Raw genomic sequence first — 25,626 nt, 5'->3', positions numbered from 1 at the left:
GTAATCTGTAGAAAAGCACCGTATTTAGGTCAGGGTTATGGTGATGAAGAATACATCTAACGTTCCGCTGTTCATTATAATACAAAAACAGAGCATTAAACAAACCATCATGCTCTTACTTTGAAATCATGTGGAAATGTCGTCATCAGCAGGCCATCACGTGGTTTCCGAAAATAACCGAGTGACACGAGTAGATTTTAGCCGAGACCGGCGGAAAATATGTCTCAAAATTCCGTGTGTGTAAAAAGACGATCCGTGAACAGAGATTTGAGATCCGTGAACAGAGATTTGAGATCCGCAACCGCATTTTTGGTCCACAAATACAAAATGGATTCACAAATGCCTGATCGAAAGGTGTAAATGTTAAAGAGATATTCACAGATCTTTTTTTAAATTTGTGAACATATTTAACGTATTTGCAGATCCGTTTTACACTTGCAAATGTATTTGTGAGTTTGCTAATCTTTTAAATGCATTTGTGGATGTTGTTTTACATTTACAAATCACATATTTACACACAAATTATTTTTATGTTCACACAAATAATTATGAGACATATCTATGCCCATAGAGGAGGGGCTCTGTAAGGAAGTGGCAGATTTTTTCCGGTTGTGTATTTTCAAATTCTAGCGCACTCGAGCTGGTTTCTTCAAAATTACCTACCCCACCTTTAACTTGTATGGAGCGCAATTAGTTTCCTGTTGTTTTCAATCTTCTTGCTAAGATTAGTTGATGCTGGCTCCTGTTACATATGTATATATTGTAGTGCCGTGAAAAGAGAGTCGGAGGCGGTGTATTAAGAATGGAGTTCCAATCTTTATTATCCATTACTATCAGAGAGGTTAACACATGCACTGCTCTGCCTGATGAGCTAGCAGGAATGGTAGCTAAAGCTACAGGTGTTCCCCACTAAAGGGTCCGTGTGGCAACACAATAAGCAAGGTGAATTATGTCCAATAACGTGTCACCACAATATTTAGCTACTGTACAGTATGTATGTGGGATTTACATCTCTCTTTCTGATGCTCAGCATGAAAGTAAAAATTGGCATATTTCCCAAAAATGTTGAAGTCTTATAGTGGTTCATACAATGTATGACTTCTGGTACATAATTATGTTAATGTCTGTATCAAACTGATCTTCACATTTAAAAGACAGCAGTTTCTTGCTTACCAACATCAGCTTTCCATCTGCTTTGAATACTCTGTTCTGGTGCGATTAAAGTGAACTTTCTGTATAACGTGTATGAGGGAGGGTGGGGACTGACCTTTTGACTGTTTCTCTAAAGAATTAATAAACAAAATATGATGGATGCTCCCGCTATCCCTTCTAAAAATGTATGTGCTAGAAAATGCTTGCGGCATCTTAGCATATGCAACGTTAACAGTTATTTGGTGCATTCCTCCATGTATGAATTCACTAAACATATACAGCCGATTAGAGCTGGTCATACAGTGATATTTTTAATTCATCCCATTAAGCGTGTCCTGCCCCTTGTTTATTAAACAACCTCCCTTGCTCCCCTTTTTTATCCTCTCTTACACACTAACTCCCCTCTTGATCTCCTTACTGTTCCATAATAACCTATCCATCTGTCACCTTGCCAAGTCTGCTTTCTTCACTCCTCCATCCGTTCAATACGCGTATTAGTATTTTCCTTGTACAAAGACCCCAGTTTATTTTACCTCTCTGCTTCCTCTACCTCTTTTTGCAGGTCATGGCCAGTGTAATTGCGGCACATGTGACTGTAAAGAGGGATGGGCCGGGAAGAAGTGTGAGCATCCTCTGTCCTGCTCTCTGTCTCTGGAGAGCAGCATGAAGAAGTGTCAAGGAACGTCCAATGTGCCCTGCTTCGGACGAGGTACCTGGTCTTCCCGTCTGCTCCTGTTGCCATGGTTACTGATGTATTCTGTCCTCACCTCTTGGTGATAAATAGGCCATTTCCTGTGTTTCACATCTCTTAATCCATCCTTAAGAGGGCTGCAAAACCACCGGGGTGCCCTGCATCAAATGTTATTGCATCTTTAAACAAGCCCTGGTATAAAAAAGCAACCACTCAACATACCATGTACATACATGAATGAGTATGCTGGACATGCCCCCTTGAGCCGGTTGATTGATGATCATGATGATGATTGATAGAGTATATTTAAGGCCTAGAAAAACGATATGCTTTAGAGGCCATTTTTTTGTTGCGTATGCATAGTGAGCTATTACAAAATGCTGAATCCTGATTCGTGGCATTTATAGAGCTCAGGAAAAAAATGATGGGTTTTTTTATGAATTGAGTGCTGTCAGGATAAAAAAAAGAGTTTCAACAAATATAACATTCTTTAAATTATTTGAAGGGGTAAAAGCCTAAATTAAATATGAGGCAAAAGCTTTTTTTAAGAGGACACATGCAGTAGATTCATTAAAATTGCTTCATCAATTGATGCTTAAACCAGTGATTATGATTACCAAACTACACAATATAAAATCCCAAATATTTATTGCCAAAAAGGTACAACAAACTATTCACCTTTTGCAAATCTGTGCTGATTAATCTTTGAAGGCAGCTGACATACTGTAAATGCCCCATGGTCACAATTACAATATGTTGTATTAACTGAACAATCATATAACAAATTGAGTGAGGTAAAACTCACATTCCATTCATCAGCAGGTTTGAAAAGAAACTTGGATATCGCTCTAAGCATAATTTGTTGTTGTGCGAAGTAAAGACAAATAACAGCCTAGCAGGTGATGTTTTCATCCAAACAGCACTCAGAAGGTGTGCTATTCATGAAATTTGAGTAAAGATAAAATGTATTTAAACACAGTCAATCGTCTGTACAGCCGATTTGGGATGACATAATTTGCAGGACAGGTCATCCATTTTGACGAATTGACAACAAAAAGCAATGACGGTATAGCCTTGCCTGCATCCGGAGGTATCAACAAACAAAGGTTACATAATCATTGTTCTAGATCTGAACAAGCTGCATTGTTCCAAAGTAAGCTATAGCTTTTTGATGATAAGATAAATCATATATGCGGTGCAGTCTTCTGAGGCATCTTTTGTTCCTGCATTTTATACTGATGCTGCAACCTTAATCAATCAGCCTCACAGTGAAATATGGGGCACTGTTCACCACTTCTCCGTTCAGTTTGCTCTAGACATTGTTTTAATCCTCTGGGTAACACCAACAGTATCAGTGGTTATGTACTTCAAAATGAGAAGAGAAAAAGAAAAGGCTCAGTGGGACATAACTACCAAGAGCACGACTTTCTTAGTCTCAGGGCTCTGCAGATTTATCAGGGTTTCATGTGAAGCATTGATTTCCTGTTTCATTGAACTGTGGGAGAAGTCAGTGGGGAATCCACATTCTTTCACTCGCTGCTGTGTTTCAAATGAAAGAGGTGATATGCTGACAGTAACTTAGGCTATGTTAATATAGTGGCCATTTGAAACACATAGAGCAAGGTTGCTACCGTGGAGACAACTACATTAAAATCAGCATGAGCAAGCAACAATCAGGCAGCAATATGGCAAACGAATCTTACACTTGAATACTGTGACTACGATATGAAGCCTCAATATCAGTTAAGTGCACTCTATGAAAAGAAGCAATTTGGTGCCTTTCCTTTGAATACATCAGCTATTCATTAACTATTGGGTGTGTTCTATAGCAGACCTTTTTTGACTGAATGTTTTGGACTGCCTTAAACCAATTCTGGCTTGGTGCCCTTTGCTCGTAATGAAACTCCAAGAGTACATTGTGCTGGGAGACTTAATTAAGCCGTACCTTTAAATTACCTCCAATTACTGAAATAACATGGAACTTTAAATGACCCTGTGCCATTGAACAACTGATGGGATCAATACATTCCTCCCTTCTCAAAATTGCTTTTTGTTATAGCCATCCAAATCTATTCAGTGACATATTAATGGTACCTTAACACCACACTGCAAAGTGTTCAATTAATATTTCACTAGGCAGATGCCTTAAGGAATAGATTCTGATCAGGATTTCCAATTTAGACTACTGCAAGACGTCTGCCGAGGTCAACAATTAATGTCTATTATGTGAAATGCATTGAGCATAAGTCCAAGTTATTAACAGTTTCTGCTTGGATAGACAGAGGAGGAAACTGTCAGGGCTGTGGTAAAGAGGAAGGGTGACTATGCATGCATGCATACTTAAGTGTTTAGGGTGGTGTGTGTATGCATCATGGTTTTATTTATTTAACTGTATTTCCACTGGATGCCCATTTGTCTTACTGTTTGGAAGATCACAGTGGTTGCAGGGCAACAAAAAGGGAAAGAGAGGGAAGGTCTGTGAAAAACATAACGAAGTGAGACAGGAAGCAGGGTGGGGGGTAAGAAAGAGAGAGAGAGAAAGAAACTGAAGGAGACAGATGTAGAAAATCTCTTAGCCATGGATGAATGCAGCTGGTAGAGATGGCCGTTTGAGCGGAAAAGCCTTGAAATTTGAAACAGAAACTTCAGAGCTTTTCTTCCTGAGAGGTGGAGGCAAGACGCTTGTGCATAGCACATTTTTTATACTGCGGTATTTCCTCAAGGAAACACCTGCTTTCAACATCTTTCTGCTGATCTCGGGATTCCTTTCTCTGCTTACTGGAGTGTGGAATTTAGAAGACATAAAGTATGTCCCTTTTAATATTTAATAGCACGTACCGGCACCTTAATAGTATTTTACTGTACTCATTTGAAATGTGTCATTGCACTACCTTAAACTTAAAAAGGAAAGTAAAATAACATAAAGTTTGAGTTTCTCAAGTGGGTTTAAAGCGCAGTGAAATAGCAGTTAGTGTCTTTCGCTTACATAATCTAACTTATGTCTGAGTGAAACAAAACAACTAAGGGCAAGCAATCACTTCAAGGATAAAATACTTGAGATTTGAATGGATTGGTCAAAGAGGGCTTTGTTGATATAAAACTCCTCCACCCCTCCCTCAGTCAATTCATTTAAATGCACAACACTGCAGCCTACTTTTTTTGTTGAGTGCATTATAGGTTTCAGCTGCAGAAATGAAGAATATGCATTTTTTTTGCATGTATTACTGTGTGTTACTTTCACAGCTTCATGGTGAGAGGAGCCTCACAGCTTTGGTTGTAATATGCAGATCAGCCGGCGCAGCACATTTTCGGTACTCATTTTGCCATTAAAAAGTCATATATTTCCATCGGGTTCAGACCATTTTAGAAAGTTGGGATAATGTGAAACTCAGACTGGCTGGCTGACACACAGACATCTCCAAAATCACATACATCTATAATTTATGTTTAATTTTGCAGCTTTCAATTTAATTCTTTTACGCTGTATAAATCACATCATAACACTTTTTTATTGGGGGCTTCTCCTTTAATTGCTTTTACCATCGGTTTTATCTGCTGTCTTTAATAACAGGCGGCGGTGCTATGTGTAAGATATTGATTTGTCAAATACTTATATGTATTTTGTTTGCATGGCACCTGGTTTGAAATATTAAGTTCTCAACCTTTTGTACTTTTGAACATTGAACCTCAAGCTATCCTACAGAGACTTCATGCCTATGCATCACAAATCGAGGAGTATGTGAGGCATACTTAATGAGGTATTGTGAGCTCCATGAATGTTCAACGAGCCAAACTTTGCAAGGCATATCAATGAAAATGGAAATAGGTTTTCAGTTAATGTATAGTCATATAAGCAAGTATTCCTTTTCGCAGGAGGACTCTGCATCTAATGAGAGGAGCTGATTTGATTGACCATTACTCAAGCCCACCCTACGACTTGTTGATTAAATATTCATCTAGTTAACAGTGTATTCATCCTGCTTTAACGCCTTTTCCGTGTGTGCTGCACTGCAACATAAGTGAGCTTGCACATCTGCTCACTAAGATGGAAAAACGGAATGTACTTTGATGTTTGTGTGCCATGTTTCATGAATATAGAGCCAAAACATCTGAGGCTTGTCTCTGACTGCCGTTAAGGTGTTGCTCACCTCAGACAGGATGACAAATTAAACATTAACGCAGACCAACTCACACACACCGGTGTAGACGGTTTGACGAGTACAGAGATAATCGATAAGGCAGGGGTGTTATGACATCACCGGTTGCTAGGGTAACTAAGTCCCCAGAGCAGATGGTGGTATGTTAAATGTGGAGCAGGAAGAGAGGTTGTGCGTGTGTGGTCATAAAGAGTGACAGTGATGTGACATGAACAACACATTTAGATGACGCTGTCAGTCGAGTGGCTGTCTTGCAAATTCATGTTTGCCATTTCCAATTCATGGTATTTATTGCCCCTTATTCTATTCAATGAGTCGTCAAAGGATAAAGGAAGGCACATTCACATTATGGATATGTTTGAGGTATTATTGAATGCCAATAAACACAAAATGTGCCCAGCAGGGCTACAAATAGGGAAACACTTAGTGTGAATAATGATTGTGCAGAAAGGACCCAGCTCAATAAAAACAACTAACCACTGTTTGTAGCCTGTCTGGATGTCGTTTAACAGCATAATTGGGATAGGAACATTCAAATTAAAAAGCTGTCAAGTGTGTTTTAGGTGTGTGTGTTAGTCTTACAGAATGTCAGTCAGAAGACCATTGCATAGTTTATGGTAAAGCTTTCTATTATGCACTGTTATCCTAAAGCTCTATCTAAGATGGTAATGCAAATGCACTCTTTACTTTAGGTTGAAGTTTAATAGCAATGAATCACATGGTTGAGAGAAACCTATCCTTTCTTTCAGATGCAATGTAAAGTCACCATTATGCATTATTGTTCTGTGAGCATATCGTATTTGACATCAATTCACATCAGTGGAGCAGATGGGATAGTCTTTTCATTAAAGTTCAGAGCAAACAAATATTTTTTTCTTGCAAAAAGTTAAACTAATTCAAAAACTAAAAGTCTGGATATATAACAAAATATATCATTCAAAGTGTGGACATTGTCAGAAGATGTACTCTAACTATGAACTTAGAAGGCATTTCTTCCATTTAAGCCTTTAAATATATGTGTGTTTGGCCTACAGCACACTAAACCTATCATTAACTTAACTCTGAGCAGCCTGGTAAAATGATCAATGAGAAGGTATGCTGCACACATCCAATGATATTTCTGAATAGATTATGTTTTTCTAATGATCTTCACCATTAGCAGAGCATGCTCTATGTTCCCCTGTGGCCTTCTTCACCGACAGCTCGCTGATTGAAGTGGGATAGCAACATCTTGAGGTGTGTGTGTGTGTTTATTAAAGTGAGTGATTTACATATACAGTATAAGATTTCCCCGTGTGGCTGCAGGGGATGATGTAAGCAGATTTAGTTTAAAATGACTCCTCTACAGTGTGTATGTAAATGACTCTCCTGATTACCGGTTGAATTAAAAGTAAGAACTCAGGATGAAATGTCACACTTTAGGAAAAGAAAGATTATTCTGAGCAAAACATAACTCTGAAACACTGCTCAGATGTGAGAAAGTGTCTTTTTTGTTTTAGGTCAATGCCAGTGTGGACAGTGTACCTGCTATCCACCTGGAGACAGTCGTGTAACTGGCAAAAACTGTGAGTGTGACGACCGTCAGTGCGAGAACATCAGTGGGGAGATCTGTGGAGGTAAGCACGCACACACACACACACACACACACACACCACACCACACACACACACACACCACACACACCACACACACACACACACACACACACACACACACACACACACACACACACACACACACACACAGCGCCATTATACCTGTTATAGGTCCACACATATCTCAATTCAACCCTAACGCTCATATCTAAAAAGGTCAATGAACATAAAGATGAACGTTCCTTTTCTATCAACATGGGACTTGCATTTCTCACAACTTACAAAATGTCTTAAACATAAACATATCTACAGTATATACATATGTTTATGCTCTACCTCAGCTGCCAGTTTAAAGGGTCGAACAAGCTAAAACTAATGGTGTCTGATACAACAGCCCAGCAATACATCTGAGCTTTGTAAGAGTTATGACACAGTCGTCTAATCTTTGTGTCCACTAAGGTCTGTTCAAGTTGTGTGAGCAACAGAGGGAATTGAGGGAACAATAAACAGATGGCAAGTCTGTGTTACAAAATTACAGTTCAAGCTGTGTTTAGCAGTCAAGTGTTCAGCAAGTAAAAGTGCTGTTAATTTTTTCGGCATAAACAATGAGCCTCATGCTAAAAACACTTGTACAAACTGATTTTTTTGGTGGCACGTACCAATGATTTTAGAAAACAGTAACACATTTTCTGATTAGAATTTGCATACGGGTACAAATAAAAAAATCACCAGTGGATTAGACCCGGCGAATGAGTCACGCACAGATCTTGCTCTGCAGGCGGAGAGTTTTTGGGTTATTTAATGTTATTGGCATATGTTGGCAGGGAAACTGATACAGTTCAGAAGTTATTAGAAAAACTCCCGTACTGCGAACAGCTGGCTTTATTCATTTTACAGGGTTATATCCTCTATTGCACCAGTGTAACTGTAAGACATATATTGTGTATTTCTGTCACTCTCATGTTACCTTGACCCCTCCTTACCTCTACTTAGCATCTAACTTGGTGTTTATCTTATTCTGTCCCTATAGCGCTACTCATGACATGTCTTAAAAGCTGTATTTTATTTTTGAGGCAAATAAGACAATCACTTGTAACGTTCTAGTCATATTTTCGACACTTGATCTATAATTCAATCTCTCAGATGTGCACCTGAGCATAAACAGGTTACAAGTTAATGCTGTTAAGAGAGTCAATCGTGGAACACTTTTACAAGCTAGCTTTACAGAAAGAAAGTTGGAGAGGTTTAAGATGTTGCTACACTGCAAATATGTGTACAACGAATTAAGACAAATCATCTATGGTTCCCATTACCAGATTGCTAAAAAGTATATTCTTAATGTTGTATTAGCTGCCATAGTGATGGGTTTTCTTTGAAGTTGCAATGGCTTAGCTTTACAAATTGGTATTGCTCTCATCTACTGCCTCTTGTGGCCTTCCTCTCCATAGAAACGACTGCTGAGGCTCATGGGTACCATAGTACTTATAGCTACTCTAGCTGTAGGCTTACACTGTGACAGAAAAGCATGATTTCTTATAAACTGAGTTGTTTCCCTTCAACATGATATCCTATGTTAACCCGTTGCCCCTCGTGTTGTTGAGGAACATTAGTTATTCAATTAAACGTATTTTAAATAGAGAAAATATTTCCAAAGCTACAATGTACTTGACTGTATTACACACGGACACTCATCTCCTAATTATTGCAGGGGAAAAAACGACACCCAATTTGTGCAGCATGTGCGCACATACACTTAGCCACTTTGAGAGGATGCCAGGAGCAGCTGAATTTGAAGATCAATACAGTGTGATCTTATCTGCTCCCTTTGATATCATCAGCCACAACCCACTAAACCCTTGAGCTAAGTTTGAGAGAAATTGCTCCAAGCCTTTGAAGCTTCTGTTTGAGGTCTTGGGGAAGTGTGTGCACTTAATTTGTGCCATTTAGGCAGAGCCACTGTAATGGATACAATTCACTAAAACATTAGAGGCTGAATTGAAATTGATAATTTCCCTCCTCAGCTGAGGCTGCTGCTGTCTGACTGAGACAGAGAGAACAGAGAACATCAGAGGAAGGTTCAATTAAAGATTGTGATGCTCCTAAGGAAAAGCAGAACACTTTTGGAGAAAACTTATATTTTCTTCCACAAAATGAGTTATTAATTCAGCCAAAAAGGCAGTCTATTTGATTGTCCTTTTTTGTTTTACTGTTGTTCATCTCTTCAACTTGAAGTAACAAAGGTCTGTATTTTTTGGATACATACATTTTGAAGTCTGCTTTTGTGTCTTTGCTGCATTGAAAGTGCTGTTACAACAAAAATGACACATGCACGGCTTTCCAATGGTTAAAAAACAGATTTGTCTCCAAAACCTCTTTAACAACAAATAGGAGCTTTCCCCGACAGTTGTAAGAGTGCAGTGAGCTTAACTCTGAGAAATGTTGATCAAATGATTTGTGTTTCTTCTTATACTGATCAAATGACCTATTCTTTAACACATTACAGATATGCATGTGTGAGTGCCTCCCTCTGAGCTTCGGTCAGCTGGGCCACTCTTTAACAATGGTGCATTGCAGCATATGAGGGTAAATGTCTCCTTTAAAGGGGGATGCAGTATTTGTGTGCTGAGCTGTCCAGAAACAATTCTTCATCAGCCGTCCAGGGATATCCTGTCTGAACCCCTACGCGCTTACACACAGACACATTCACACAGAGATGCTGTCAGTCTGACAATTAAATATGTATGCTCAGAGCCTGGGGAGGTTACTGGGTGTTTTAAGAGGCTTAGAGGAACTCTAAACCAGGTACCTGGAGAAAGGAGTGGGGATCAAACTGAAAATAACTTCACAATCCAGGAAACAGTGCCCTTTATGTTTGGGCCTTACTGAAGGAAAGAGAGAGGAGAGAAGTGAGAAATGACACAGGTTATCTGCATATCATTTAGTCCTTCAGTGTTGAGCTTGTCATTCAGCTCAGCACTAACATGGCTTTCAAGGGTTTTCTCCAAACACAAAGAACGAGAGGCCTGAGCAGCCCAAATATCCACTTCATACTCTGCAAGTGAGGCATAAATGCTCATTATTCAGGCCTCTCTGGTCACCCTTTGGGTATTGGATATTAGATACATGTTAGAAAAGCTGACACTTCCTGAATTGTAAGCCAATAACTCATTGGACAACTCTAGATAGTTGTTTGACTGCAAAGCTGTCATGTGTAAGGTTGGAAGATGCTGCCCTGATAATGTTTGCATTCAATAAATGTGGGTTTAATAACATTGAACATCTGAATGTGGATGATGCAAGATTTGCATATCTGTTTTGTTTTTCAAGCACTGCAGTGTTTGTCAACTCAACTCTGATATACATAATCATAACTTTTGAAATATCATCATTTCAGACATAAGTAGGACTCAGATGTTGAGTGGATGGTATTTAAAAGCCTGAAACCAGTCATTATGTCTCCTCTCATACGACATGAGTGTGGCATAACTGTTCAGCCAGAATACTGCCTGGCGGGTTTCAAAGCTATATTCCGCTTGAATTTCACTATTCCTGCTATAACATGTAAAAGTAGGTTTGTTAAATTCAATAAAGACCAAAACTCAGTCTTTCGGAGCACAAAATTAATCGTATCTGTATATAGAAATTTGTATTGATTGTGATAAACCCCTTGAAATGCACCATCTCTTTAGAAATGATTTAAGTAGCGGTAATGCACCATTAAGCTGGATGCCAACCGCCGTAAAACTCCAAGAAGAAGAAGAAGAAATGATTTAACTCATAAATTCCTCATTACCTGCAGTGCTTGCATGATCCATTTCACAGTACTTGAAGCACCATGAGAAATGGTATGAAACCTAAATGTTTAGTATGAAACATATCATTGCAGACAGCCATAACATATAACTTTCATTTCCCTGTTAACAACCTGGGATTAACAACACATCCAGTTTGCAGTTCATGCATGGCTTCCATTATTGACATTAATTAACTGCAATGTCTTTCGTACTGATCAATGACCGGGCAATGTCTAGTAAGTATAATCAGGTTCCATTATATTTCCAAACATTATAAGTAGAGGCAGATTGCCTGAATGCTTCATCGAGTAATTGACAGTGCACAATAGATAGTGGCATTGTTAGGACTAGGTTTCAAACCAAGTGTCAGACAGAAGAAAGCTTCTCAGAGAGAATGTTTTCAGTTTGGATTTGGTTTTCAAGTATGAGTATTACGCCCTGAACTCTGTGACACATGGGAATTAGCTTCTTATCAAGTCATTTTGAGTCCAAAATTGAGCCCTTGAAGGTTTATTTAATTTTAAGAAGTTAAACAAATCTGACATCTGAATCTTGAACATTTCAAGTGTAACATATTCTTTATAAAAAGGTATATGTTTTCTTTGTTGTAGTGCTACAATTTGCCTTGTTTTTTACATATATGTTTAAAGATACAGACTCTCTCTCTATCTCTTAGGCAAACAGGGAACATTTTCTTTTTGTGTAAAAACAAAAGAATATTAGAAATATATAAGATACAAGTGTTGCCCCACCTTTAACAGTATCATAAAATACATAACTTAGTTCCATCCTTTTTTGTGTGGCAATGAACTCTCAGCCTCAGACAAACACTCTCTGCATACAGTACAGATCTTTGGGTTATGTACCAGATTGGCCGACGCCTCCCCTTTACCATCTCTAAATGCTATCGCACAATGCACGCTCTTTGAGAGGCAGGTGCACGTTAATTGAATGAGGGCTAGGTTGCTGTTCCTTCAAAGCAATTAACCGCTCTCCCAGGCTGGCTGATTGAGGCAGCCATGCATGGCCTGCCATAGCTGCCACTCCGCTCCAACTGAGACAGAAGCTAGCGAACTTTCATTTATAAGCTCCACAACAACACCACCTTCACACATCCTCGCTACACCATCCCCCTCTGATTGATTAAAAACTGAAGAAATTGATAAGAAAAGAAGGTGGAGATGCCAGGCGAGGGGGCGATAGAGATTGAGAGATCATGAGCAAAGACAGCTAATATTGATGTATTATCTATAGCTGCAGAATGATCTATTGCTGATGTTGAGCTATATTCTGTGGGAGCTGTGTCCCTCAACATACTGGGGATTGCACAAACCATGGCAATGTATACTGTTTCCAGAGAAATTATTTGACTTAGGTAAGGTAAGGTATAGATGAAGAAATAGTACAACCAGCAGTGTATTAACTCAAGTTGAAATGCAGGAAGCACAGGGAAAAATCTAGCTTGCCTATTAATACACCAGTGCCTCTAAAGCTTTTTATATCCGGTTTCTTTAATTCCTTACAAATGATACCCGGTATTTCACTACTGGTGAAGATATGCTAATTGGCATAGCATACATATTAGGCTGCCTTCACATAAAACGTCTCTGCGCCAGCCCGGCCGTTGGAGAGATTGGAGAGATTGTTGGATGAAGATTATATTTGACCCTCAAATGCTGCTGACCTTTTTATGCACAACTAATCAGATACAGATGTTTGAAGAGGTGCAGGCTAGCAAGGGAGGGAACTATTTAAACAAAACTAATCAGCTGCAGATGATCTCATCTAACTCTTAGGCAGAAACCAAATAAGCATGTTTTCAAAAATGTCTTGTTTGTCTGTGTAAAGCAGTATTCATCAGGAAATTGAATTGAATTGATAATGTAAAAAAATCTATTATTTGATTGAAATAATTGATAGGCTTACAATCTGTTCAGTCATTGCTCAGTGAAATATTTAAGTATGATTGTTTTATTTGTATACTTAATGATATGTGAGGGTCTTGGGCTGATGGGACTGTAAGAAGCATTAAACCTCATCTTACAATCTATTTTTAATTGAACATTTGTGATTAAATCAATACAGCCCTATGAAAAACTATTTCAAACGGCACAGTATGGATTAAAAATGATGGAAAATGCTCTGCTCATTACCACCTCTTCAACATGGCATCTGGAACCAGATGTGAACAAAAGGGAATCAATCAATGATGCAACTGCCTCTATATGATTTGATTTGAATTGAAGTAAGCACGTTGCCAGTGATCCAACGGCCCTGTTGGATATGAAGGAGGGTATAAGTGACTGAGTGTGTGTGCTTGTTAAAACCAGAACCATGCTGTCGGATAAGGCACCTAAGCACCCAACTGCCTTTTTAAACCAATTAAACGTAACTGGTTTTGTGTGTGCATGTTGGTGTGTTATTCTCTGCCATTGCCTTTCTTTGTTTTTCATATCCTCAGATTTATTAAGGACAGGACAAGACCAGCGATGACAGTTCCTTTCATGTCCCCGGGGAAAATACAATAAGCCTGCTGCGTCTCTCTCATCTTCCTGTGGCTCTGTCTGCTTGTACTGCCTATTACTGTCAAGGTTCAATGTCTGCACTGTCAACTTCCTGTGTTTAGCTGCATTTGTTTATTGCCTTCTTCCTGCTTTTCAGTGGCATTTCTCTCGACTTTTCAGGCTATATCTGAAAGCTTTATCTGGGTTTTTTCCTCCTGTTTCTGCTATTTTCTCATGGCCATGCTCCATATTCTGTCTTTTTTTAAATAAAGGCCCTTCTGCCCTCCACCGCCAGGTTACGGTTACTGTTCGTGCGGACGCTGCATCTGCGAGGAGGGCTGGTTCGGGAAGCTGTGCCAGTTCCCAAGGTCATGTGACCTGAGCGAGGTTCAGAGCAAGGAGCTTTGTGAGACTTCAGACGGCGTCATGTGCAGTGGAAAAGGTGAGCCAGATGTTCTTTCAATACTGCTAAGCAAACGTTCCCATAAAAATCCCTTTTTCAATGTGGCAGAAGTATTATTTACTTGGTATTTAGTGAAAATAGCAATACCAGACTAAGAAAATATTAAATGACAAGTGCTGCATTGAAAATATATATTCAGAAGTTTGTGCAAAATGTACTTAAAGTGTCAAACTCATAAGTATTATTAGTTCAGACGGAATATTACATTATTTATAATCGGTACAATTCATTACCATTTAATGTACTGCCTTAGTTGATCAAGGTGGAGCTAATTTGAGGTATTTCATATACCAATCATGAATGATAAAAAATAAATGTTGTTTGGTAAAATTGAAAATGCATAATAACTAATACATAGAAATGTATGATAAGTGGAGTATTAGGTACAACATTTCCCTATGGTAGAGTGTACTGTACATAATAGTGTGAAATGGAAACAGTAAAGTAATGTACAAATACCTCAAATGTGCAATGATGTACATGAGCAGATGTACTTTACCTAGTTACTTTCCACTACTTATTTTTTAGGTAAAGTGTTTGCCTCCCCCCCACTTGCATTTATCTGTTAGTTATTACAGAAAATACATGATTATCATGTCAAAGGATCCAGATCGGGTATATTTGAGGATACACATATCAACGCTTCATCCCTCTCTTCTTCTTTTTCCATAATATTCAAACAAAATGTAAAACTATAATCCAGATGTCTTTGGTGAATTATTACACTCAAACTGTTACAGCAGAAAGCTTTCTTAAAATATGTTTAACATCTGTTCTCCGAGAGATATACATAATCTTCAACTGAGAGAGGAATGCTCCTGTAAGCCTGAGGAAATGTAATATAAGTATATCAAGAGGCAAATGCTTCATGACGGTTGAGACAATTAGTACCAACAAATATAGGAGAAAGAGAGCAGCAGTATGGAAAACAACTGTAAGGCACAGTTTTCATGAAAGCTCTGGCGTATTTTTTTTACTTAATTTAGTTATTTATTAACTGGTCAGACTACTGCTTGACCTTTCATCTAGAACCCACCTCACCTCTGCCCACTTTGACAGCCTAGGATGGCTTAGAGTAGACGACAGAGTACAGCTACTTGCAATGGGCCTGGTCTACAAGATCCACTACACCACTATGGTACCCATGTACATGTCAAAATTCTTCCCAAAGGTCAAGGAATACCATGATCATAACACCAGAGCGAGCTCCACAAATCATGTGAAACCCAGATTTGGCACAAAAAAGGGGGAATACACGTTTCGCAATTATGCCACATCAAGGTGGAACGCTCTTCCCACAACTGTAAAGGAAAGTAAAACTATACTTACCTTCAAACCCTCTCTTAAAGAGCACCTTCGGGGGAGAGCATTGCAAAACTGGCCCCGGTAATGGTACAAATCTCAACCTGTCGTTCAATGGACAGCTTCCCCCCCATCTATGTATATACTCGCATTTTAGACTCTGTTACTAACTGTATATCTGTAGACTTGGTATGTCTTAAATGTCCGGTTAGGATGTATTAGAACGAAATCTATAAGTTACTTACGTAACCCCAGTTCTCAGAGTAACATGAAGTGAGATGTCTCACTATGGGATGCGCCTCATCGCGGAGCAAACAGAAGCATCAATCTCATTACGCCAATCCTGATTGGCTGGTGATCTTGACGTCAGCGTCAGGGAATTCACCCCCTATAAGTAGCTTGCGCCACGACGCATGCGCCATTCAAAATAAGCACCTCTTCTCGCTTCACCATAGCAAGGAGGGCCGTCTGGTGAGACATCTCACTTCATGTTACTCTGAGAACTGGGGTTACGTAAGTAACCTATAGTTCTCATTCATAACACTCCGTTCGATGTCTCACTATGGGAAATTGTAGCTCCCGTATTGTCAGACGAGCTTATCTCGAAAATCACCAAACCAACCAGAACTTAACAGGTAGAGCTCTGACTCAACCAGGTGCCCAGCACTGCTTGAGTCACACTGGGAGCAGAACGTCCAGCCTGTTAAGAGGCGGACAAAAGTGAGCGGCGAGGACCAGCTCGCCGCTGCACCAATGTCTTGGATGGGAGACATCCTGGACAGAGTCCAGGATGCAGCCAGACCCTGAGTCGAAAGAGCTCGCGGACCCGAGGGTGCCTGCGAACTCTGACTCGTATGAGCCCCAAAGCAATTGCTTCCACAAACCAGTGGGAGAGCCGTTGCTTAGTAACAGGCTTGCCCTTATAAGGGTTAGCCCAGGACACAAGGGGTTGGTCATTATGACAAAGCACCCTTGATCTGTCCCTGTACGTGCGTAAAGCACGAGCTGGACACGGCAAATCCGGCCGCTGTTCCCCGGAGGAATACAGTGGCGGGGAGGATGCCTTAATGTCAAATGTGGTACCTGAACCAACCGCCTTAAGATAAAGGCAGGGTTGGGCTTCAACCACACTCTGTTTGCCCTGGGGCGAACTGAGTGCATGAAGACTGTACAGATAGTGCATGAGTGCCACTGGCTCGCTTGGCAGCTGCCAGGGTCAGCTTCATGTCACACTGTATTCAGATTGTACCACTCACGGGCCAGGCCCATAGAGCCAAGCGCTCTGGGTGTGGGTGAAAGATCGCCCCCCCCGCTTGGGACAGTATGTCCCTGCGTAGTGGGAGCTGCCATGGCTGCCCGCACAGCAGCTGATATATCTCCGCTAGCCAGTACATAGCTGGCCAGTGCGGAGCTTTCAGGATAAGTGTGTGGCGTTGCTCTCTCACTCTGGCCAGAGTTGGGGGTATCAGAGCCAGGGGTGGGAACGCGTACAGAAGGCCCGGGGGCCAATTGTGCGCGAGTGCATCCACGCCTAACGGTGCATTTAGATCGCGCATCGAAAAGAACAGCTGACACTGAGCGTTGTCTTTCGATGCGAACAGATCCACCGCGGCTCTGCCGTAACGCACCCACAGCTGGCTCACAATCCTTGGATGTAGAGTCCAGTCTGCATAAAGTGGTATACCTCTGGACAGTAGATCTGCCCCGAGGTTCATCACTCCCGGTACGTGCGTCGCTCTCAGAGAGAGGAGACCGCTCCATAGGATCAGTTTGCACGCCAGTGTGTGTAACTGGAGAGAACGCAAACCCCCTTGGCGGTTAATATACGATATTGTGGTCGTATTGTCTGTCCTCACGAGGACGTGATGTCCCCTGAGGAAAGGCAGAAAGCGTTTTAGGGTGAGAAACACCGCTAAAAGCTCCAGGTAATTTATGTGCGCCCGCTGGAGGTCTCTGCTCCAGAGACCCCTCACCGGGCGACCTTCATAAATACCTCCCCAACCTGTCAGATATGCGTCCGTGGTGACCACTTTCCGTGAAAGGACAGCACCCATAGGCACACCTCGTACTAGAAAAGTCGGGTGCAGCCAGTGGCGCAGTGCCATTACGCATTTCACAGTAACCATCACGCTGAAACTCCCTCATGTGTAAGCGTCCCAGTCGTACGACCAGGAAGGCTGACGCCATGAGCCCCAGCAATCGCAGGCATGATCTGAAGAGAACATGTTTGCGCAGCTGGAAAAGAGCGAGACAAGCTCTGAAAGCTTTCACTCTATCCGCTGACAAGCGAGCTGAAAAGGGCACCGAGTTCAGGCGTAAACCCAGGAAGAGTATAGTCTGCGCGGGGCACAACATGCTCTTCTCTGTGTTTATTATGAAACCCAAGTTGAGCAGGTGCTTTACGAGGACATTTGTCTGCGTAACAGCCTCCTGCTCCGACTGTGCGAGAAGCAGCCAGTCGTCCAGGTAGGTCGCCAGGCGAATACCCTGTTGTCTTAACGGGGCTATCGCGGCTTCCGTACATCGTACAAACACCCTTGGACTGAGAGACAGACCGAAGGGGAGTACTCTGTATTCATAACAGATCCCCTGAAATGCGAATCTCAGATATTTCCTGTGTGGGTAATATACTGGGATGTGAAAATACGCATCTTTCAGGTCGACTGATGTGAACCAGTCGTCTTGTCGCACGAGCCGCAGCAGAGATGTGTGAGTGAGCATTCTGAACTTATATCTTTTTAGATATTTGTTCAGAGCCCTCAAATCAAGTATTGGCCGAATTCCGTTCCCTCCCCGTTTGGGAACGAGGAAGTACTTGGAATAGAAGCCGCCCTGACTCTGCTCGGCGGGTACAATAGATATAGCCCTCTTTTCTAGGAGGGAGAGAGAATCTCTCTCTCCAGAATATGGGCTGACTCTCCTCGGGCCTGCGAATGCAGAATGCCGAGAAGCGAGGGGGGGTGACAGCGAATTGGAGTCTGTAGCCCCGTGTTACTGTCATGAAAACCCAGGCAGATGATGTGAGCATCTTCCACTGTATGCTCCTTAGAGCCAGTGGAGATGTCACGTCTCTTCCCCTCTGAGTCTCTATTTGTTGAGTTATGGGGCCCTCTAGTGTCTGAACACAGTGGTGCCCCTTTTCGACAATCCCCACCGACACTGCGCATGCGCATGACGGTGGTGCCTTCACAACCCCAGCCGGCACTGCGCATGCGCGTGGCGGTGGTGCCTTTAAAGCCCCAGCCGGCACTGCGCGTGACGGTGGTGCCTTCACAGACCCGCCTGTAATCCGCCTTTTGAGAGATGCCGTAGCTGCTCTCAGAAGGGGAACAGTTGACGGGCTGTTTATTGGTTTTATTGTTTTTCTTATCATTTTTTTGAGCTGCGCCCTCGGCCTGAAGCCTGGATGCGTCAGCGGCAAATGTTTTATGACAGAAGAATCAACAAATTTGTGACATGTGTTTGTGCGGACTTGAGGATGGTGTTGAGGCATCTCTCGAGGCGGCGGGAACACATTTAGAGCTGGGGAACCGTGGACTTCCAGCTCTGTCACGGAGGGGAGAAGGAGGGGCTGTCACGCCGCTCGCTTCTTCTTCCTCGACTGCTGGCCGAAATTCTGGGTTGGCTGCGCCTGAGCTGCAGCCGGAACCGGAGATTTTCTAGGCCAGCTCGCCCTCGTCTCCAGCCTGTGCTGGGGACTCGGGGCGGGCTGCGACCTCTGCGTTTTCGGTGTTTTAAACCGAGCAGGGTTCGAGGCAGCTTGGGCGAAGGACTGCTGCTGCGAAGGCAGCGGCTGGACCCTTCGAGGGAGGCAGAGGTGGAGTGCCTCGTCCTCCTTCTTTTTCGACTCACACCTCCTTTGCATGGAAGCAAGAGCGGAGCTGCCATCTCGTCCAGAGTGGCTGCCCCCGGGTTACCCGACAGGTCCTCGCAGAGCTCCGCTTGGTAAGCGGTTAGCAGCGAGGACACATTCAGGGCCCTGGCGGACAACGCTGCGGCTTTGTAGGACCGTTCAGTCATTGTCGACTGAAATCGGTCCGACTTTGCCGGCAGCGTGGGGTTCCTGCTTGGTGACGGGCCCATCCTCGGTAGGAGGTGGGCTGCTACCAGCGGTTCCATGGGCGGTATGCGGAGCAGGCCGAGCTTCTCCATTCCGTCACAGTCTAGGGAGGAGGCACCCTGGATTGGGACCTTGTTGCTGAAGGGCCGGTCTCTCCACGAGACCGACACCTCATCCAACATCTCTGGGAAGACCGGAAGGAGTTGCCTCTTTGTCCGCGCTGCTTGGGGAAAATGTTTCCCTTCGTAGCGGGACCTGGAGGTCTCCTTGGCCATTTCAGGCTGCGGGATGTCGAGTCTGGCCGCGGCGCGTTTACACACGGCCTGCAGGTCCATGCTCAGACAGGGCGAAGCTGGTGTGCTATCGCCCGGGAGAGCAGCCCTCGCTCCAGGCTTTGCAGTCTGAGCCGATGACATGAAGATGTCCTCTTCATGTTCATCCGACTCGGACAGGAGGAACACCGAGGCGTCCTCTTCGTCCTCATCGTAGTCCAGCTCGAGGACATCCTCCGCGGGTGAGACCATGGTGAGGTCTAACCGGGAGCCCCAGCTCGGTAAAGCGTGGGGTCCCGTTCCCGCGTGTCTTGCCGTCACCGGGTCCCGGCCTGCCAGGGCGCGGGATTCCGGTTCTGCAGCCATCGCAGATAATGAGCCCCAGACCGACACGGAGAGGGGTTCACTCTCTGTGGTGGATGCCCCCGCGTCTTGACTGCCGGCTGGCAGGTCAGTGGACATGGGGGGATCCTGCTCCGACAGGCTAGCTTGGCGTGCTAGCCGTCGGCGGAGGCTCTTCACGGTGAAGCGGACACAATGTCCGCACGAGCCGGGGTTGTCGATAGCGCCTCGGGCGTGTTCCAGCCCGAGGCAGGACGAGCAGACCTGGTGTGTGTCTGTGCCCGAGATCTTCAACCCGCAGCCACCGAGTCGAGCCACCGAGTCCCTGACTCCTCTAGTGTGAGGGAGAGAGGCGTCCATCTTGTTCGCCTCGTGGCGTGGAGAGGACCCGCTCTCAACAGGTAGGTTGGGAGAAAAAAAGGTGTTACCACCCTGTCCTTAATCCGGAGAAAAGGACGGTGTGGGTCTTTTATTCCCGGAGAATACTGACTGGTGTGACAGTATGCTCCTTTAATCCTTTCCTCCTCCGTGGGGAAGAGAAAAAAACTTCCTCGCTACCGTGGTGTCGATAGTGAGGGAGCGAGCTAACGCTAGCTTGAAAAAATCAGACCTACCTTACTTTCCGGGGAAAGAGAACGGCGAGGTCGATTTCAATACTAACTGGCGTTAGTATTACCGTCTTCCTGCGAAGCAGAAGGAGTAGCCGGCGAGTAGCCGGCGAGCGCCCGTCGACCGAAATGGTTATTTGGGTTCAGTCTGTGGACCGTTAAGCTTGTCCGGCTACCATAGAGATGTGCTCTGAAGCGAGAAGAGGTGTTTGAATGGCGCATGCGTTGTGGCGCAAGCTACTTATAGGGGGTGAATTCCCTGACGCTGACGTCAAGATCACCAGCCAATCAGGATTGGCGTAATGAGATTGATGCTTCTGTTTGCTCCGCGATGAGGCGCATCCCATAGTGAGACATCGAACGGAGTGTTATGAATGAGAACTAAAATGAAAATTGTAAATAAGCCATCTGTATGTCAAATATGTCTTATATGTCTTAAATGATATGATGAATTGGAAATGGGGGACCCTGATGTAAACAAGACGAAAGTCTTTCTCTGGTCTGCATCCCCTTAACAATTGTACTGTACTGTACCCAATATACAAGCTGTTAATAAACTTTTCAATCAATCAATCAATCAATCAATCAATCAATCAATCAATTATCCTCAGAGGTTCTTTATATCAGTTGTCTTCCCCCAAGGATCATATAAAACGGGCCTTACCTTCACTAGTTTAATTGAGCTCTTTTACAATCTGACTACCAAAATCAATGTAGGCTATGAAACAATTCACACAAAACCTCTATATCTTTCCACCGCATAATTATACACCTCATATCTCTCTTGCTGGCAGTCATACTTTTTAAAAATCAAATGTTATACTTCCAAGTAATTAAACGGATAGCAATGCTTTACAATGGATTATACAAGATTAACATCAAATTTCAACTCTGGACCCATAATCTTGCACAGGTTAATACCTTGCTCTTTAATCATTAAAGTAACACATTTACTTTGTGCTTCGTTTTATGGTGTAATCGTTCACCATGGAAAGGATTATGTGAAGAAAAACATGTTCATAACACATTTTCAGCTTCAGTAGATTTAAAGATCTGATCTTCACACATTTTTACATGAGTACATATCATATTAAAATATTTCAAGGCAGATAAAGATTGCCTTTTCTTTGGCTTAAAAATAATATTACATGAACAGATAAGTTGATTTATTGGGAAAATGTAAATGAATTGTGTAAATGAATTGCTGTACATTTCACCGCTGCTGGGAAAATAAAGGATTTCTGATTTGTTTCTGATTTCACATCACGTATCAGGCCATTAAGCAAAAGAAAATGCACACATTTTTGGTTTTGTTAAGTTTCATGGGATTGTTAATTAACTATTATTTGGTTTGGGTCTGTGAATGTGCCATGACGAACAATTTTGAAATAGTATACTGGTTAGGCTTAATGATTAACTTTAAATAAACTAAAAACTTCATAAAATACGAAAGAAAACTAATCAAATCAAATCAAGTTTTATTTATATAGCATATTTATAAACTATTTTTGGTCGAGCCAAAGTGCTGTACATATAATAAAAATAGCCTACAGTAGAGACACTTTACAGCAAATACAACAGCACAGATTGTTCAGAATATCAGTATGAGAAAAACGACACCCTCTGTCCTTAGACCCTCACATCGTACAAGGAAAAACTTCCAGAGAAAACCCACAGTTTAAAGGGGAACATGGGAGAAACCTCAGGGAGAGCAACAGAGGAGGGATCCCTCTCCCAGGACGGACAGACGTGCAATAGATGCCGTGTGTAAATCGAAGAGATAATACATTTTACAGCATATAGACCGAATGTTAGGAAATGCATGTGTCTGTAATAAGAAGATGAATCCACGAGGATGTCTATACTATATCAGATTCATTGATGATGGAGATTAATTATCAGTTGCTTCTCTGTGAAACTGCCTGGCATTAGTAATCCATGCATTTATAATGGGGTACTGAACAGTGTCACTACATTGTATGTATCATTAGATGTTAAATGACACCACACAGAATACCTTCTCTGGAGCAGAGCAGGGTGTGGAAATGAAGATGAGCATGTTCATTCTCTACGCTTCGCTTCATTCAGACATCAGAACAATCTCCCCTCAGCTCCTCACATTAGTTCACTTTCTCTCCGGCTCCTCTTTCTGTCTGCCTACACCTCTCATTAGTTCCTGTAACTCGGTGTGTGTTGATAGAAATTGGGGGGATAGAAAACATAGTTGCTGGGTGTGAGATTTGGGATCAAAGTCGACAGTAGTAGATTTGTTTCCCCCTAGCCATCCTTGATGCCTTATTATCCTGCTGCTGCCTTTACACAGAAAGATGAAGAGAGGAAGTTTAAAGTATAGGTGGATTAGTTTTCTGGCGGCAAGAGTATATAGTTAGCTGTTCCCCCGTTTGATATACTCACTCACTTTGAAATATGCATTTGCAGGAAATAACACACACAGCATGTTAAAACACAAGCAGTAAGGGTATACAGTAGTGTAAGCATGACTGAATTGACTCTAATGTCATTTGACTGACTTGTGTGTGTTGCAGGTTCCTGTCACTGTGGCCAATGTATCTGCCGTCCCCAAGACTGGTGGGTGTCTGGAGAGTACTGTGAGTGTGACGACCGAGAGTGTGACAAACATGACGGCCTCATCTGCACAGGTGACGTAGGACGGACACACGCACACAATCCAACACCTTAGCAGCATCTGTTAACAAGCAGCCACAGTTAAAAATCAACCTACCCAACATTTTCTTTTACATTTTATATTGAAGTATATTTAACCCTTTTGAAATAGCATACAGTATGTTAAGCTACGTTTAAGATAAGTAACTGATTTCTCAAAATATTTTTCTCTCACTGTGATATGGCAGAATTAGTTCGGATCTGTACACTTCCTACCATTTACATTTAGATGAATAGCTATGGTAGTGATTCAGAGAAAGAAAAGAACATGAATTAGGAAACACACAAGCATATAGTACACACACACACACAGTTTCTCTTCATATACTGTAGCCATGTATCCACAGGAGCTGTCTTCTCCCCACTGATAATGGAAATCTCAGTACATGTTTATAATTATTTTTTGCTCTGGGGCCTATAAAAATCCGGACAGCTGTTCCGAAGTGTTTGTCTAAATGTCAGCCTAATGTCATTCAAATAAGCATAAAGTGGTTCTGGATGCAGAGTAGAGTTGCTTAACAAATGTGGAGAACTAGGATGAAACAAAGAAAATGTGTGGCACTGCTGATAAATGTTCCTGATTACCATACAACTGACATGAGTACGTGTGCAAATTAGCATATGGATGAGCATTTTTATAATATGCAGGTAGCAGCTAGTTATGTAATCATTTTCCAATCTTATTTTAAAATGATTGTGCTAAATTTGACACAAATTCCTCCACATCTGGAGATTTCACGGACCCGTCAGAGCTGTAGATTCTCATTACACATACAAGTGATGTGGAAAATTCAGCGTATTAGGAATGCTTGCTAGTTAATTTCATGCAGTGGATATGATCATTTTAGAATGTATTTTATATACGAGATACAAGCGGTCGTTTGTCTGCAACACCATGAAACACGTGTGTATTCTAAGCTGGATATTTCTTATTTCTCCCTGCTATAGAGCTCCTTTGTTGTCAAAACTGAGCCACACTGCCTCATGGTTGACATGTTTCTTGATTTCCATTGATACACACACTAGTGTATTTATAGCATCACAAACAACGTCCTGGTGGATTAGATGGTTGAAGTATTTCAAAGTTATACCTATTTTAAATAATAGCTGCCTAAACAATTGGTGGGAGGAAAGAAATGCATTGGAAGTATAATGTAGCATACAATTGGGAAATAAAAGGAAAATACCTCGGAAATTGTACCTTAACACTTAGTACTTTGTGACATTCTAAAACTGGACATCAATTACCACATTTAATTTGTATTAATTGGCAGATGCACCAGATCCTGTTAGAGTAAGGGTTGTGAGGCTTGTGGTTGAATAAGAAGTTGGAAAAGTTTTGAAAGACAGACTAAGGTCTTTTCACAGGATTACCTGACAATGAGAATAATATATATAGAGCCAGGCAATCCTTATCCCTTAATGCAACAGAGTCAACAACAGCTCATCCAACTTTATTGTTCTTCTTCTCACCTAATACCCATCTCTGCTGCCTTCTGTTTCTCACCTAACATTTTTGTCCATCACCAATTCTCCCTCCTCACACCCCTCCCTTCTCTCCCACAGTGATGTTTGCAGTGTATACATATTTTCAGCTGTGAGACAGGAGGCCAGCAGGAGTCCTCCTCTGATTTCCTCTGTCTGACAGCTCAGGGAGTTTGTGGAGAGCCTGGGGAAACGGGATTATAAGACATTCAGAGTATGGTGTTATGCCATTCTTAAACATTGAATAGGATCACAATCTAACTCCCCTTTGGTTGTGAAGTTGCTGCCTCTAAAGCCACTTTAAGGTTGGGGAACGGTTATAATAATAATACAATTAATTTGTATAGCGCTTTTCCTGGTGCTCAAAGACGCTTTACATAAAAACAGAAACAGTACAAAGAAAACTAAAAAAACATAAACAGTAGTCCTAATCCAAGTGTGAGTAAAGTGGGGGGTTATGGGACTATTATGTTAAAGTCAGTTGTAGTATACTCCTTAATCCACCCCCAACTCCTT

The 25,626-nt window shown here is 42.1% G+C and overlaps 1 protein-coding gene across 3 annotated transcripts in view; it reads left to right on the top strand.

Annotated features, from left to right (window-relative positions):
* Window positions 1-25,626, top strand: part of itgbl1 (integrin, beta-like 1) — a 46,049-nt gene that overhangs the window by 18,213 nt on the left and 2,210 nt on the right. For 2 of the 3 annotated variants that reach the window (XM_034213553.1, XM_034213552.1), the window contains exons 7-10: window positions 1,715-1,861; window positions 7,500-7,616; window positions 14,189-14,335; window positions 23,487-23,600. In XM_034213553.1, the coding sequence (XP_034069444.1) occupies window positions 1,715-1,861; window positions 7,500-7,616; window positions 14,189-14,335; window positions 23,487-23,600 (525 nt within the window). Of the gene's footprint in view, window positions 1-1,714; window positions 1,862-7,499; window positions 7,617-14,165; window positions 14,336-23,486; window positions 23,601-25,626 lie in introns of all 3 variants that reach the window. The other variant, XR_004568697.1, reaches the window with a different exon arrangement.

Source organism: Gymnodraco acuticeps, unplaced genomic scaffold, assembly GCF_902827175.1.
Source record: "Gymnodraco acuticeps unplaced genomic scaffold, fGymAcu1.1, whole genome shotgun sequence".
NCBI classification, from domain to species: Eukaryota; Metazoa; Chordata; class Actinopteri; order Perciformes; family Bathydraconidae; genus Gymnodraco; species Gymnodraco acuticeps.
Note: the sequence above shows the minus strand (reverse complement) of the source record. Positions and strands in the feature narration are given on the sequence as shown.